Genomic DNA, 15,798 nt, shown 5'->3' with positions numbered 1-15,798 from the left:
CAATGTTAAATTTTAAAAGGGGTTATCCAGGAAAAAAAAAAAAAAAAATTTTTATATATATCTATATCTCTATATCTCTATATCTCTATATCTCAACTGGTTCCGGAAAGTTAAACAGATTTGTAAATTACTTCTATTAAAAAAATCTTAATCCTTTCAGTAGTTATGAGCTGCTGAAGTTGAGTTGTTCTTTCCTGTCTAAGTGCTCTCTGATGACACCTGTCTCGGGAACTGTCCAGAGAAGAAGCAGATCCCCATAAGCAAAACCTCTTCTACTCTGTGCAGTTCCCGAGACAAGCAGAGATGTCAGCAGAGAGCACTGTTGTCAGACAGAAAACAACAACTCAACTTCAGCAGCTGACAATTATTGGAAGGATTAAGATTTTTTAACTGAAGTAATTTACAAATCTGTTTAACTTTCTGGAGCCAGTTGATATAAATAAAAAAATATTTTTTTTTTCCTGGAATACCCCTTTAACGTCCGGTTTTTCACCATTTATTTTGCCGGTCCAAAAATTAGTGCATGCACTGTCTTTTGTGCCGGCAAAAATAACTGACCTTAGTAAAAATGGACATGTCGACATGAATGGGATTTTTTGACGGCCGTTTTCAGGACTTTTTGCCGGGAGTAATAACGGAGGTTTTTTTTACACGATGATACCTGTGAAAGGGGCCTTAAAGGGGTAGTCCGGTGGAAAACTTTTTTTATTTTTTTTAAATCAACTGTTGCCAGAAAGATATTTGTAAATTACTTCTATTAAAAAATCTTAATCCTTCCAGTACTTATTAGCTGCTGAATACTACAGTGGAAATTCTTTTCCGTTTGAAACACAGAGCTGTCTGACGACATCATGAGCACAGTGCTCTCTGCTGACATCTCTGTCCATTTTAGGAACTGTCCAGAGTAAAAGGAAATCCCCATAGCAAACAAATGCTGTTCTAGACAGTTCTTAAAATGGACAGAGATGTCAGCAGAGAGCACTGTGCTAATAATGTCAGCAGAGAGCTCTGTGTTTCAAAAAGAAAATAAATTATATATATATATATATATATATATATATATCTCTCAACTGGCTCAAGAAAGCTAAACAGATTTGTAAATTACTTCTATTAAAAAATCTAAATCCTTCCAATAATTATCAGCTGCTGAAGTTGAGTTGTTCTTTTCTGTCTGACAACAGTGCTCTCTGCCGACATCTCTGCTTGTCTCGGGAACTGCACAGAGAAGAATAGGTTTGCTACGGGGATTTTCTTCTACTCTGGACACGTGTCATCAGAGAGCACCTAGACAGAAAAGAACAACTCAATCCTTTCAGTACTTACGAGCTGCTGAAGTTGAGATTTCTTAATAAAAGTAATTTACAAATCTGTATAACTTTCTGGAGCCAGTTGATATATATAAAAAAAAAAAAAATTTTTGTGGATAACCCCTTTAATAAGATTGTATAAAGTACAATATAAAACCTCTATACTGCTCCTATATGTGATGCGTGAGTCAGAACCAAACAACTGCTCTGAGCTATTCCTGCTATTGCAAAAACTACAACTCCCACAATTCAGTCTGATAGATAGGGCTTTATTTGCGGCCCAAATACTTAGATCAATGGTCTCAAAGTGTGGCCCTCCAGATGTTGCAAAACTTCAACTCCCAGCATGCCCGGACAGCCAACGGCTGTCCGGGCATGCTTGGAGTTGAAGTTTTGCAACATCTGGAGGGCCACACTTTGAGAACACTGTCTTAGGGGAAAAAAATTAAAAAAGAGACGCAAACTCAGCCTACGATTGGTTAAAGGGGTACTCCACTGGAAAACATTTTTTTTTTTTATTATTTTATTTTTTAATCAACTGGTGGCAGAAAGTTAAACAGATTTTTAAATGACTTCTATTAAAAAATCTTAATCCTTCCAGTACTTATCAGCTGCTGTTCTGATCCACAGGAAGTTTTCTTTTTGAATTTCTTCTTTTCTGCCTGACCACTGTGCTCTCTGCTGACAGCTCTGTCCATTGTGGGAACTGTCCAGAGCAGGAGAGATTTTCTATGGGGATTTGCTTCTTCTCGGGACAGTTCCTAAAATGGACAGAGGTGTCAGCAGAGAGCACTGTGTTCAGGTAGAAAAGGATTAAGATTTTTTTAATAGAAGTAATTTACACATCTGTTTATCTTTCTGGCACCAGTTGAGAGATTAAAAAAAAATAAAAATGTTTTCCAGTGGAGTCCCCCTTTAATATGTTTTACATACATAGTGATGACTGCGGCAATATCTGTGCATTTCCCATAGATCTGTAGGTGGTTTATCTATAAATGATCATAGATCTAATATCAAAAATAAGAATAACGAATCTGCGTATAAGCTGCAGCGAGTACAAAGTTATAAAGCTATAAATGGCTGACGTACAATGTGCAGCACAAAGTACAGTAACTGCAGAGATTTCTGCTTTTACATGACTGTACTTCACATATATATTAACTCTTACCAGATCAATAAAGAGCTATCTCTAGGCTATGATGACGACTGCAGAGTACGGGTGTAACCCAATAGTGACACAAGGTACATTCCTGCACAACCTGTACAGCACATACACATTACGTGGTAAATACTACAGACACAAATAGACGGAGAAACAGAACACAACACCAGGTACTGATCCTGAGTTATATCCTGTATTATACTGCAGAGCTGTACTCACTATTCTGCTGGTGAGGTCACTGTGTATATACATTACATTACTTATCCTGTACTGATCCTGAGTTGTATCCTGTATTATACTACAGAGCTGTACTCACTATTCTGCTGGTGAGGTCACTGTGTACATACATTACATTACTTATCCTGTACTGATCCTGAGTTATATCCTGTATTATGCTCCAGAGCTGTACTCACTATTCTGCTGGTGAGGTCACTGAGTACATACATTATATTACTTATCCTGTACTGATCCTGAGTTATATCCTGTATTATACTCCAGAGCTGTACTCACTATTCGGCTGTATATTATCTGTGTATACAGAAGGTGATGTTACCTCTTTAGTGTTCTCATTGTAGAATACGCCCAGCACGAGGATATAGATGATTGGTATGAAGAATGAGGAGTGGGTATAAAACTTGTTTTCCTTCATATACAGATTTGCCCGGTCACAGAAGTAGAAGTAGGCCATGATGAGCCCGAGCTTGGAAAGGGAGAATAAGGCGACCTCCATGGTGGAGGCTGCTGGGGTGACGGTGGCTGGCTTCTTCTCCTCACCGCTCTCTATGTCTGTACACATCTTGTTCCTCCGATGTTTGTTCCGCTGGGTTATGCTGATCACTACATAGGCCCCAATGGACAAAACAAAGAAAACTGCGGCTATCTTCTGAATGATGGTGAGCGGAGGGGTGGGCTGGCAGCAGGAGCCATCGATGGGCTTCATGATTTTGTTGCAGTAGGAATTCATGAGGATCATGGCACTCTGTGAGAGAGAAAGGAGATACACACGGTCAATATATCTTGGGAGAAATGAGGTTTATTGCCCCAAAGATGGCACCTGGGTATGCCCACTGTCCCACGGAGGGTCCCAAAGCATGCACTGTCCTTTGGAGAGCGCCAAGGTGCCCACTGTCCTGCACAGGGTCCCAAGAAGCCCACTGTGTCGTGGGGGTCCCAGGGTACCCACTGTCCTGCAGAGGATGCTAAGAAGCCCATTTTCACACCGAGGGTCCCAAGGAGCCCACTGTCCTTTGGAGAGCGCCAAGGTGCCCACTGTCCTGCACAGGGTCCCAAGAAGCCCACTGTGTTGCGGGGGTCCCAGGGTACCCACTGTCCTGCAGAGGATGCCAAGAAGCCCATTTTCACACTGAGGGTCCCAAGGAGCCCACTGTCCTGTGGAGGGTCCCAAGGAGCCCACTGTCCTGCGGAAGGTCCCAAGGAACCCACTGTCCTGCGGAGGGTCCCAAGGAGCCCACTTTTACACTGAGGGTTCCAAGGTGCCCACTTTCCTGTGGAGGGTCCCGAGGAGCCCACTGTCCTGCAGAGGGTCCCAAGGAGACCACTGTCCTGTGGAGAGTTCCAAGGAGACCACTTTTACACTAAGGGTCCCAAGATGCCCACTATCTTGTGAAGGGTCCCAAGGAGCCCACTGTCATGCGGAAGGCCCCAAGGAGCCCACTATCTCAAGGAGAGCCCCAAGGAGCCCAATTTCCTGTGAAGAGTCTCAAGGAGCCCATTGTCCTGTGGAGGGTCCCAAGGCATACATATACCTTCGGAGAGCCCAAAGGAGCGCACAGTCCTGCAGAGGTTCCCAGGGGTGTCCACTATCACACAGTTCTCCCCAGGTCCCTCACTGTCCTGTGGCCTTGGCTTTCCAGTACTCACTATATCTCTGCTGGTCTCTGGGATGTGAAGACCATCGGGGGACTGTTCTATCGTTTCCTCCGAGATGAGTCTGGAAACGCTGAATATTTTTATTTTTGATCTCGATCTCCTATTGGTGCCATTTAGTATTGCAGCCGCCACGTCATTGTAAGCGCCAATCCTCTCATTGGTGATCATTCTGCGACTTTCACTTAACAGTTGTTCGTATACGGGATCTGTCAATGACAACGTGGAGGAAATCAATCTAAATTGGATTAATGCTACTGCACATATAGACTTATGGCTATTAAAATTAAAAGGCAAAAAAATAATAGCCATAAGTCTTTAAATGTTCCACCAATAGACCCATATGAGGCTCGTTTTATGTGGGACCAATTGTACTTTGTAATGATGTCACTCATTTTACAACAAAACCAGTGCACAGTGCACTTACGGTAAAAATGACATTATGTTTATTCTGTAGGTTCACATGATTACATCCTTACACAATTTATATTGGTTTTGTTTTATTTTACTACTTAAAAAATGACTTTTAGTAAGAAAAAAAAAAAAGTATGGTTAAAATACCTATAACTTAATTTTTCCGTATAGGGGCTGTATTTATTAACCTATAATCTGTAGCTTTTATCGGTTTTCTATAGGTTTTTCTATAAAAAAAATTCTGGTATATGAAGTGATCAAAAATCAGCAATTCTGGCATTAGGTATTTTTTTACGTTTACACCATTCAACATGCATTATATTTAAATTATTTGAATATTTCCACAAGCAGTGATACCAAAATTATTAATTTTTTTATTTTTTATTTTATTTATAAAAATTTGAAAAACATTTTTTTTTCTTAATTGTTAGGGGAGGGGTTTATTCTTTTTTTTTTTTAAACTTTATTATTATTTATTTCACATTTTTTATTTAACATATTTTTTTCCTTTCGATTGCTATTAACCCCTTAAGGACCAGGCCCATTTTATTTTTGCAATTTCATTTTTTCCTCCTCGCCTTCTAAAATTCATAACTCTTATATTTCCATCCACAGACCCATATAAGGGCTTGTTTTTTGCGTCACCAATTGTACTTTGTAATTACATCACTTATTTTACCATAAAATGTACGGCGCAACCAAACAAATATTATTTATGTGGTGAAATTTTAAAGAAAACTGCAATTTAGCAAATTTTGGAAGGTTATGTTTTCACGCTGTACACTTTCCGGTAAAAATGACATTAAAATGATACCCATGTTATATGCTTTTCTATAATTGTAAAAAATCTCAAACCATTTTAAACAAAATTAGTATGTTTGAAATTGACCTATTTTGACCACCTATAACTTTCTAATTTTTCCGTATATGGGGCGATATGAGGGCTCATTTTTTGCGCCATGATCTGTCGTTTTTTTATTAGTACCCCTTTTGCTTAGGTTTTACTTTTTATACATTTTTTTATAAATTTTTTTGGGAATAAAATGTGACAAAAAACAGCAATTTTGGACTTTTTTTTATTTTGTTACGTTTACGCCGTTCACCGTACGGGATAATTAACAATATATTTTAATAGCTCAGACTTTTACGCACGCAGCGATACCAAATATGTGTATTAATTTTTTTATGCTTTTTTGGGGGGTAAAATGGGAAGGGGAGGGGATTTTTCAAATTTTTTTTTATTTTACATTTTTAACTTTTTATTTTATTTTATTTTTTACACTTTTCATGTCCCCATAGAGGACTATTCAAAGCAATCCTTTGATTGCTAATACTGTTCAGTGCTATGTATAGGACATAGCACCGATCAGTATTATCGGTGATCTTCTGCTCTGGTCTGCTCGATCTCAGACCAGAGCAGGAGATGGCCGGAGCCAGGTGAGGGGACCTCCGGCCGCCATGCTGGATGATCGGATCCCCGCGGCAGCGCTGCAGGCGATCCGATCATCCATTCAAAGTACCGCACTGCCACAGATGCCGTGAACTGTATTGATCACGGCATCTGAGGGGTTAATGGCGGACATTCGCGCGGTTGTGGATATCCGCCATTACTGGCGGGTCCCCGGCTGCTGATAGCAGTCGGGACCTGCCGCGTATGACGCGAGTACCGCTCCGGTGCTCGCGATCATGGTGGCGCGTAAATGTACGTCATGGTGCGTTAAGTACCACGTCACCTGGACATACATTTACGTCCATTGTCGTTAAGGGGTTAATGTTCAAAGGGATGCAATTGCATAGCACTGATCAGTAATATCGGCAATCTACCTGTATTGTCTGCCTAAGGGAGACTACACAAGAAGATCCCTGGAGAGCAGCACGGAGGAGGATAAGAAATCCAGCCATCTTCACTTATTGGACCCTCGTGATCATGCTGCGGGTGGTCTGATGAGTGACCCCGATACTCTGGCAACTGAATTTCCCTCTTTTAAATGCCCTTTCCCTTTTCACTACAATGCAGTACCTCTTGTGTAAAGAATACAATTTCCACAATCTTTTGCTTCCATTTTTCGCCCTTGGTGTTACTGGCGAGTGGCTCAGGACAGAATCAGTCTCCTTCATCCACTGGCAGCTCCATCCTCCCTTCTTACTTCTAGTCTTATGTCAAATCCATCTCTGACAAGCAGCATTTAGCTCATTAGATGGGACGTGCATATTGCTATACACCAGTGTTTCCCAACCAGGGTGCCTCAAGCTGTTGCAAAACTACAAGTCCCAGCATGCCCGGACAGCCAGTGGCTGTCCGGGCATGCTGGGACTTGTAGTTTTGCAACAGCTGGAGGCACCCTAGTTGGGAAACACTGGTGTATAGCAATATGCACGTCCCATCTAATGAGCTGAATGCTGCTTGTCCAACAGCTTCCCCAGAACTGTACACTCTGAACACCAGGTGGCGCCATACTACATAAGTAAATGTCACAACTCTTTACAGGATTTAAATGGAAAAACACTGTTCAAATTTTGTATGATCTATGCAATGAATATGATATTTAATGCCGGGATCGCCCCTTTAATAAAGGAGATCTCCAGCGAAAAATATCTCATCAGAACGTCTGCAGCACGGGCGTCTGATAAGTGAAATATATCCATATGCATTAAAGGAGTACTCCAGCAAAAAGTAACTTCTCCTATATCCCTATCTTGCACATTGGCGCTCCTCTGCTAATTCGGGGGGGGTGCCCAATGGTCTGATCCCCCCCAGCGATCAGCTATCCTATGGATAGGGGATAAGTTATTTTTCGCCAAAGTTCTCCTTTAATGCATACATATATATATTTAATCGGACCCCCGTGATCGTGCTGCGGGAAATCAAATAAGTGCCCCCGAAGCTCCGGCAACTGAATTTTCCTCTTTTAAATGTCCTATGTAGCATTGATCATGGCATCCAAAGGGTTAAATGTCAGACAATGGCATGACTGCCGATCAGTTGACCGAAGCCATTATTCACCGGATTTAACCCACTAACGACCACGGACGTCTATGCTCGTCCATGTACCATTAACGATGTATGACGGGGGCTCCCGACTCGAGCCTGCGTCATACCGGCCAGCCCCCAGCTGATTCTTGTAGCTGGGGGCCGGCGTTAATAGCTGACATGCGCCGGGGGCGGCTATTAACCCTTTAGATCGATGTTGTCAAAGCTGACAGCGGCTGGTGGTCAAGTGGAGTGGATTGAACCCCCCCTCTAGGGTTGGCCCCAGCGGTCGGACCCCCCGCGATCTGCAACTTATCCCCTATCCTTAGGATAGGGGATAAGTTGTTCACCACTTGTTCACTACTGGACTACTCCTTTAACCCCTTCCTTATTAAAAGTGTAAATCACCCCCCTTTTCCCAAATTCCATATAAAAAATATATAAAACATAATAAAAATAAACATATGTGGTATCGCTGCGTGCGTAAATGTCGGAACTATAAAAATATATTGTTAATTAAACAGCATGGCCAAAAATAAGCCATCATATGGATTTTTAGGTGCAAAATTGAAAGTGTTATGATTTTTAAAAGGTAAGGAGGAAAAAACGAAAGTGCAAAAACAGAAAAACGCTTGGTCCTTAAGGGGTTAAAGCGAGCTCCTGGGGGAGAGGGAAAAACCACTCTGCTTAGCTGTAAGGAGTGCCTGACAATAGGGCTGCGGATTGTTTTTGACAACTATCAGTATTGTGATTGCAGCTCTAGGTTATTTCAGGCTATTAATCTGTAGCAGCATAAGATAAGCAATGCGAGCATTTATCTACAACAGAGACCGTAATCTGCTTTAAATGCATAAAATGGTAATAAAATAGATAAATCCCAGATGATCCTGTCGGTGCAGACATATGGCAGGTGATAGGTGTGACTGCTCACATCGGATAGGATCACATTCATACATATAAATATACTGCACCTTGTAACATCCAGTAGACCTCGCTGGAGTCCGACAGCTTCCCCAGAACCGGTTCTACATCTATCAGGTTGACTTTGTATTGGGAAAGAGACTCCGCGCTGCCATTGTTCATCTTTATTGACCACTGAAATATAAACCAGAAATCTTCATGTAGACTCTATATCTGACTGTACAATTACTAACAGGATCACACAGTTTAAAGGGGTACTCCACTGGCCAGTGTTCAGAAGTAAATGATCCGAACGCTGTTTTTGCGCTGCGGAGGCCAGTCGTGACGTCAAGGCCACGCCACCTCAATGTAAGTCTATGGGAGGGGGCGTGATGGCCATCACGCCCCCTCCCATAGACTTGCATTGGGGGGCATGGTTGTGACATCACGAGGGGGCGTGGCCGACCCCCACAGCACAAATACTGTTTGGAACATTTACTATCGAACGCTGGCCATGGAGTACCCCTTTAAAAGAGTACTCCAGCGAAAACTCTTATCACCTATCCACAGGATATGGGATAAGTAGCTGATCGCAGGGGTAAGATCGCTGGGGCCCCCGCGATCACCGGGACGGGACCCTGGCAATCTCAGTGAGGAACGTGTGTCGTCTACCAATACCATTTATTTCTATAGGAGCGCCGATGATGCCTGAGAGCTGTACTCAGGTCTTTTCGGCGCTCCCATAGGAATGAATACAGCACGTGCCGGCTGCAGCATGCGCTCCCCACTGAGCACCGGGGTCCCGTCCAGATGATCGTAGGGGGCCCCAGCAGCCAGACCTCCCACAATCAGCTATTTATCCCCTATCCAACTGATAAGGGATAAGTTAATTTTCAATGGAGATCTCCTTTAAATCTGAAGATTATAACTTATCACCTATACAAAAGAAAGGTCATTAAGTATCTAATTGGTGGGGTTCAACCACTGGGACTCCTAGAGGTCATCTGAACAGGGGCCACATGTTCCCCGAGTGATGGCTGAATATGTGCACGGTTATACTTTGCTGCCTGCAGTGGATAAGGCGGTGGTGGAGAATGTGTGGCTGCCGCTCAGTTCTCTCCCTATGGGACTGATGACGTTAGATAAGGACTGTACTCTGCTATCTTCTGATCTCCCATAGTGAGTGAGGGGAGACTGACCATCACCCGGAGAACAAGGGAACCCAAGATAAGTCGGACCCTACCAATCAAATACCAATTACCTATCCCGTTATAATCTTGGGATAACCCCTTTGACTCCTTAAGGGCGAAGGGCATACGTGAAGGGTGTACAGGACCCATGACTAATGACGGACATCAAAAGTTCATCACAGCGGCTAAAAGTGCTAAAATGCTGTTGCCGGTCCGTTAGAGAAGCTAATCGGGACCACTGCTGAATAATAGCGGGGTCCCGATTGGCTGACATGATGGCCAGAGGTCCTTTACCTGTCGCTGTGCTGTCCTAATGGCGCTCCAAGTATGCAGGCAGCCTGTATAAGAGGAGCGTTGATAACCATGATCAATGCTATGCTACTGCATAGCATTGTTAGGTTTGCAAACAAAATATTACATTTTATAGTCTTCTCCTATGGGGACTGAAGGCCTAAATAGTGAAAAAGAATTGTAAAAAATAAATAAATAAATAAATAAATAAAGTAAGAAATATGAATAAGCCGCTTTGCTAATAAAAGTTTTAAATCACCATTGTTTTGCCATTTTTCAAATAAAACAATATGACCAAAACATAAACCTAAGTGGTATCAACTATTAAAATATGTTAAAGGAGAACTACGGGATTGAAAAGGTTATCCCCTATCCTAAGGATAGGGGATAAGTTTCAGATCGCGGGGGGTCCGACCGCTGGGGCCCCCCGCGATCTCCCGTACGGGGCCCCGGCTCTCTGCATAGAGAGCGCGTGTCGACCACCGCACGAGGCGGCGGCTGACACGCACCCTCCATTTACTGCTATGGGAGAGCCGAAGCGCTGCCTTCGGCAATTTCCGGCTCTCCCATAGCAGTGTATGGAGGGGGCGTGTCGGCCACTGCTTCGTGCGGTGGTCAACACGCCCTCTCTAACCAGAGAGCCGGGGCCCCGTACGGGAGATCGCGGGGGGCCCCAGCGGTCGCCCCCCCCCCCCCCCCCCCCCGTAATCTGAAACTTATCCCCTGTCCCTAGGATAGGGGATACATTTTTCAATCCCGTAGTTCTCCTTTAATGAAACCGCACCATCAATGGCGTAAACGTAAAAAAAAAATAAAAAATAAAAAAATTCCAGAATCGCTGATTATTGGTCACTTCAAATAATAGAAAAAAAGGAATAAAAAGGAAATCAGATCACTGCGCAAAAAATTATCCCTCATGCAGCCCCGTATACAGAAAAATAAAATATAACAGGGGTCAGAAGGGGACCATTTTAAGCATAATTATTTTCTTACAAAAAACTATAATTATAAAAAAAAAAAGTAGTAAAATAAAACAAAACCTATATAAATTGGGTATCGTTGTAATCGTATGGACCTACAGAATAAAGATAACATGTCATTTTTACCGAAAAGTGCACTGCAAAGGTTTTGCAGGAGGATTTTTTTTAAGGATTTTTGCACCATCTGGCTTTACTTTGTACCACAAAATGATCCTAGCCAGGAGGGGCCAGGAAGTGTAGAGAGCCCTGGGCCCTGCACATGAAGGGGCCGCCTCCTGGGCACTTGCAACATTGGCGCCAGGGGCATTAAACTGGGATTTGTCAGTTCTGTAAACAGCACGACCATGTTCTCTCTACAGTTTCTGCCCAGCGCTGTGTCAGTAGTACTGAGGTCTAGTCACCTGACCTGGAAGCATTAGAGGGATCAGGTCATCGGGGCCATATTGCACTCATCTGCCCTAAAGCTGTAATTTAGCCTGTGTCCCCATGTTTAAGATCAAAAGGAATGAAGACACAATTATACGTAATATTCACTTATATTATTATTATAGGCAATAATCTCTTTTAGGAACGGTTTTTATTACCCTTCGAAAGTCTCACTACACATCAATGAGAAGCTTAATAAACAGCTTACCGTGGCGGCTCCAGCGACAACCATCTGAGGCTTTGATGATGGATTCTAGAAGGAAAAACATTTTATTAAATTACAGGAAAAACCTATGCCCAATGTATCCAGCGAAAAGCTGAAAAAAGCATCTTCTTATTCAAAAGACATTTCCCTATACACTAAAATGTAGCAGTATCTCTAGTATAAAGAATACAATTTCCATAATCTTTTTGCTTCCATTTGTCCTCCTAGGTGTTACTGGTAAGCGGCTCAGGACAAAATCAGTCTCCTTCCTCCACTGGCAGCTTCTTCCCCCCCTTATTTCTAGTCTTACGTCAAGTCATCTTCTTATTCAAAAGAGTTTTCCCTTTCCATTAAAAAGTAGTATCTCTAGTGTGAAGAATACAATTTCCATCATCTTTTTCTTCCATTTGTCCCCCTAGGTGTTACTGGTGAGCGGCTTAGGATTGAATCATTCTCCTTCCTCCACTGGCAGCTCCTTCCTCCCTTATTTCTAGTCTCAGGTCAAGTCATCTTATTTAAAATAGTTTTCCCTTTCCACTAAAATGTAGTATCTCTAGTGTAAAAACTACAATTTCCATAATCTTTTTGCTTCCATTTGTCCCCCTAGGTGTTAATGATGAGCGGCTTGGGACAAAATCAGTCTCCTTCCTCCACTGGCAGCAACTTCCTCTCTTATGTCAAGTCTATCTCTGGCAAGGAGGGCAAGAAGCTATTTCTATTGCCTGCCCTGGAGTGAACAGATGTGGAGGGAGTGACTGAGCATATGTGTCCTCCGGCACTCAGATCATTAGATGGGACATGCATATTGCTATACACCAGTGTTTCCCAACCAGGGTGCCTCCAGCTGTTGCAAAACTACAACTTCCAGCATGCCCGGACAGCCGAAGGCTGTCCGGGCATGCTGGGAGTTGCAGTTTTGCAACAGCTGGTGGAATCCTGTTGGGAAACACTGCTATACACTCTAAACACTAGGTGGCGCCATACTATGGTCATTGATGGGGTCCAGAACAAAAAGGGACACTGTGCCAAAGACAAAGGCAAGGAAAGGTGATGGGCACAAACCTCGCTCAGAGACTGGAAGCATTGTTTCATAGAGACGTTCACCTCTGGATACCACAGGAAATCCTGGAAGGGAAAAATTTAGAATATTCCGTCAATTGTTACAAACAAAATCTCTCACTGTTATTATATAAAAATCAGTGGTCAACTGTGGAGAAACTACAACTCCCAGCATGCCCAGACAGCCAACAGGTACCACTGGCCAGGAACCGTTCCAATCACTGATCGTGTTTCCCTCTATATTTCCTATATGCACGAACCGCACATGGGAACTCAACAGGTGAAAAATTACACAGATTGGTAAATGACTTCTATTAAAAATCTTAATCCTTCCAGGACTTAGCTGCTGTATGCTCCAGAGGAAGTTGTGTAGTCCTTTCCAGTCTGACCACAGTACTCTCTGCTGACACCTCTGTCCATGTCAGGAATTGTCCAGAGCAGGAGAGGTTTGCTACGGGGATTTGCTCCTGCTCTGGACAGTTCCTGATACGGACAGAGGTGGCAGCAGAGAGCACTGTGGTCAGACTGGAAAGACTACATGACACATTTTTAGATTAACCTAGTGGTGCTTTTAGTTCACTACATCCAGTATCCTATTTTATTTACGAGGCTCTTATAAAGTTAAGAGTTTTTAAGAGGGGGGGGGGGGGGGTTCTAGTTTAAAGGAGGACTCTGGTGGGGGGGAAAAAAAATTGAAATCAACTGGTGCCAGAAAGTTAAACAGATTTGTAAATTACTTCAATTAAAAAATCTTTACCCTTCCAGTACTTTTTAGCTGTTTGCTACAGAGGAAATTCTTTTCATTTTGAATGTCTTTTTTGTGTTGTCCACAGTGCTCTCTGCTGACACTTGATGCCTGTATCAGGAACTGTCCAGAGCAGCAGAAAATCCCCATAGCAAACCTATCCTGCTCTGGACAGTTCCTGACATGGACAGAGGTGTCAGCAGAGAGCACTGTAGACAAGACAAAAAAAGAACTTCAAAAAGAAAAAAGAATTTCCTCTGTAGCATACAGCTGCTAAAAAAAAATATCGAAAGGGTAAAGATTTTTTAATAGAAGTAATTTACACATCTGTTTAACTTTCTGGCACCAGTTCATTTAAAAAAAATAAATAAATAAATAAATAAATAAAGATTTCCACCGGAGTACCCCTTTAAGAGTTTTAAGGGGGGGGGGGGTGTTCTAATTTGAGGTTTACCCCCTAAGGGTTGTTGTTAATTATACATATGGACTGGGATTTTATTCTGGTTTACGTGACTGGAAAGACTGCGTGACTTTCTCCAGGGCGTACAGCAGCTGATAAGTACGGGAAGATTTATTTATTTTTAAAAAAGAAGCAATTAACAAATCTGTATAACATTCTGGAGTACCCCTTTAAGGGTAAGTTCACACATACGCAGATTTGATGCACATGATTTTCTGCCGCAGATTTCAGCGTAAACTAAATGACTGAGCACAACTTCTAATCTGCAGTTACAAATCCTGCCCATCAAATCTGTGCTGGATCCTGTATGTATGAACGCACCCCTACCAATCAGCTTAGCAATGGGGGAGGGGAGGGGGGGGGAGATTTATCAAAACCTGTGCAAAGGAAAAAGTTGCCCAGTTGCCCATAGCAACCAATCAGGTCGCTTCTTTCATTTTTAACAAGACCTTTGCAAAATAAAAGAAGTGATCTGATTGGTTGCTATGGGGAACTTTTCCTTTGCACGGGTTTTGATAAATCTCTCCCATTATCCTCTATCCTGTGAATAGGAAATAACAGAGGGGAATACCCCTTTAATACAGCCGGTGTCTCAATTCCTTATTCTTGCCAGCGCTCTACTTCCTGTGCACCTTATTTTATTATTTCTCTGAAGGCCGTGCAGCTAGGTCAGATAAGATCTACATGTGGACAAGAACATTTCCAGAGGAAGCAGAGACATCAAAAACAAGGTGTTAAAAACAACTAAATATTATTATTATTATTATTTTTTTTTTTTTTCATTTTATTATTATTTATATTTTTACTAGAGATGAGCGAACTTGCAGTAATTCAATTCGTCACGAACTTCTCGGCTCGGCAGTTGATGACTTATCCTGCATAAATTAGTTCAGCTTTCAGGTGCTCCGGTGGGCTGGAAAAGGTGGATACAGTCCTAGGAGACTCTCTCTTAGGACTGTATGCACCTTTTCCAGCCCACCGGAGCACCTGAAAGCTGAACTAATTTGTGCAGGATAAGTCATCAACTGCCGAGCCGAGAAGTTCGTGACGAATCGAATTACTGGAAGTTTGCTCATCTCTAATTATTTTTATTGATAATTATTATTATTATTTGTATTATTATTATTATTAATAAAAATAAAAAAAATAAAAAAAAAATAAAAAATAAAAAATAAATAAATAAAAATAAAATAAAAATTATTATTATTATTATTTTTATTAATAATAATAATAATAATTATTATTAATATTTTTATTATTATTAATTGATATTATAGTAGATGGTAGGATATATGGTGGCCACCACAGATACTGAGGCTTCTTATTCAGATCTGTGTGGTGCCAATTCCTCTCTCATCTGTCCTGGAAATGGACTCCTGACCAGCCTCAAAGCATTTAAAGGGGTACTCCAGCGGGAAAAAAAAAAAAAATTTTAAATCAACTGGTACAAGAAAGTTAAAACAGATTTGTAAATTACTTCTATTAAAAAAAATCTTTACCCTTCCAGTATTTTTTAGCAGCTGTATGCTACAGACGAAATTCTTTTCTTTTTTAATTTCTTTTTTGTCTTGTCCACACATTGCTCTCTGCTGACACCTCTGTCCGTATCAGGAACTGTCCAGAGCAGGAGAAAATGCCCACAGCAAACCTATGCTGCTCTGGACACTTCCTGACACAGACAGGGGTGTCAGCAGAGAGCACTGTGGACAAGACAAAAAAAGAAATGCAAAAAGAAAATAATTTCCTCTGTAGCATACAGCTGCTAAAAAGTACTGGAAGGTTAAAGATTTTTTAACAGAAG

At 41.9% G+C, this 15,798-nt stretch overlaps 1 protein-coding gene across 3 annotated transcripts in view; it reads right to left on the bottom strand.

Moving 5' to 3' along the window:
• Positions 1 to 15,798, bottom strand: part of CASD1 (CAS1 domain containing 1) — an 83,606-nt gene that overhangs the window by 41,703 nt on the left and 26,105 nt on the right. For all 3 annotated transcript variants that reach the window (XR_008843797.1, XM_056518998.1, XM_056518996.1), the window contains exons 5-9: positions 12,796 to 12,858; positions 11,737 to 11,781; positions 8,713 to 8,836; positions 4,351 to 4,565; positions 3,023 to 3,448 (exon numbers count right to left, since the gene is read on the bottom strand). Coding sequence is in view for 2 of the 3 variants with exons in the window: in XM_056518998.1 (XP_056374973.1) it covers positions 3,023 to 3,448; positions 4,351 to 4,565; positions 8,713 to 8,836; positions 11,737 to 11,781; positions 12,796 to 12,858 (873 nt within the window). In the remaining variant the exon portion in view is untranslated. The remainder of the gene's footprint in view (positions 1 to 3,022; positions 3,449 to 4,350; positions 4,566 to 8,712; positions 8,837 to 11,736; positions 11,782 to 12,795; positions 12,859 to 15,798) is intronic.

This window comes from Hyla sarda, chromosome 5 (genome assembly GCF_029499605.1).
Source record: "Hyla sarda isolate aHylSar1 chromosome 5, aHylSar1.hap1, whole genome shotgun sequence".
Classification (NCBI taxonomy): Eukaryota; Metazoa; Chordata; class Amphibia; order Anura; family Hylidae; genus Hyla; species Hyla sarda.
This window is presented reverse-complemented; position numbering and strand designations above follow the sequence as displayed.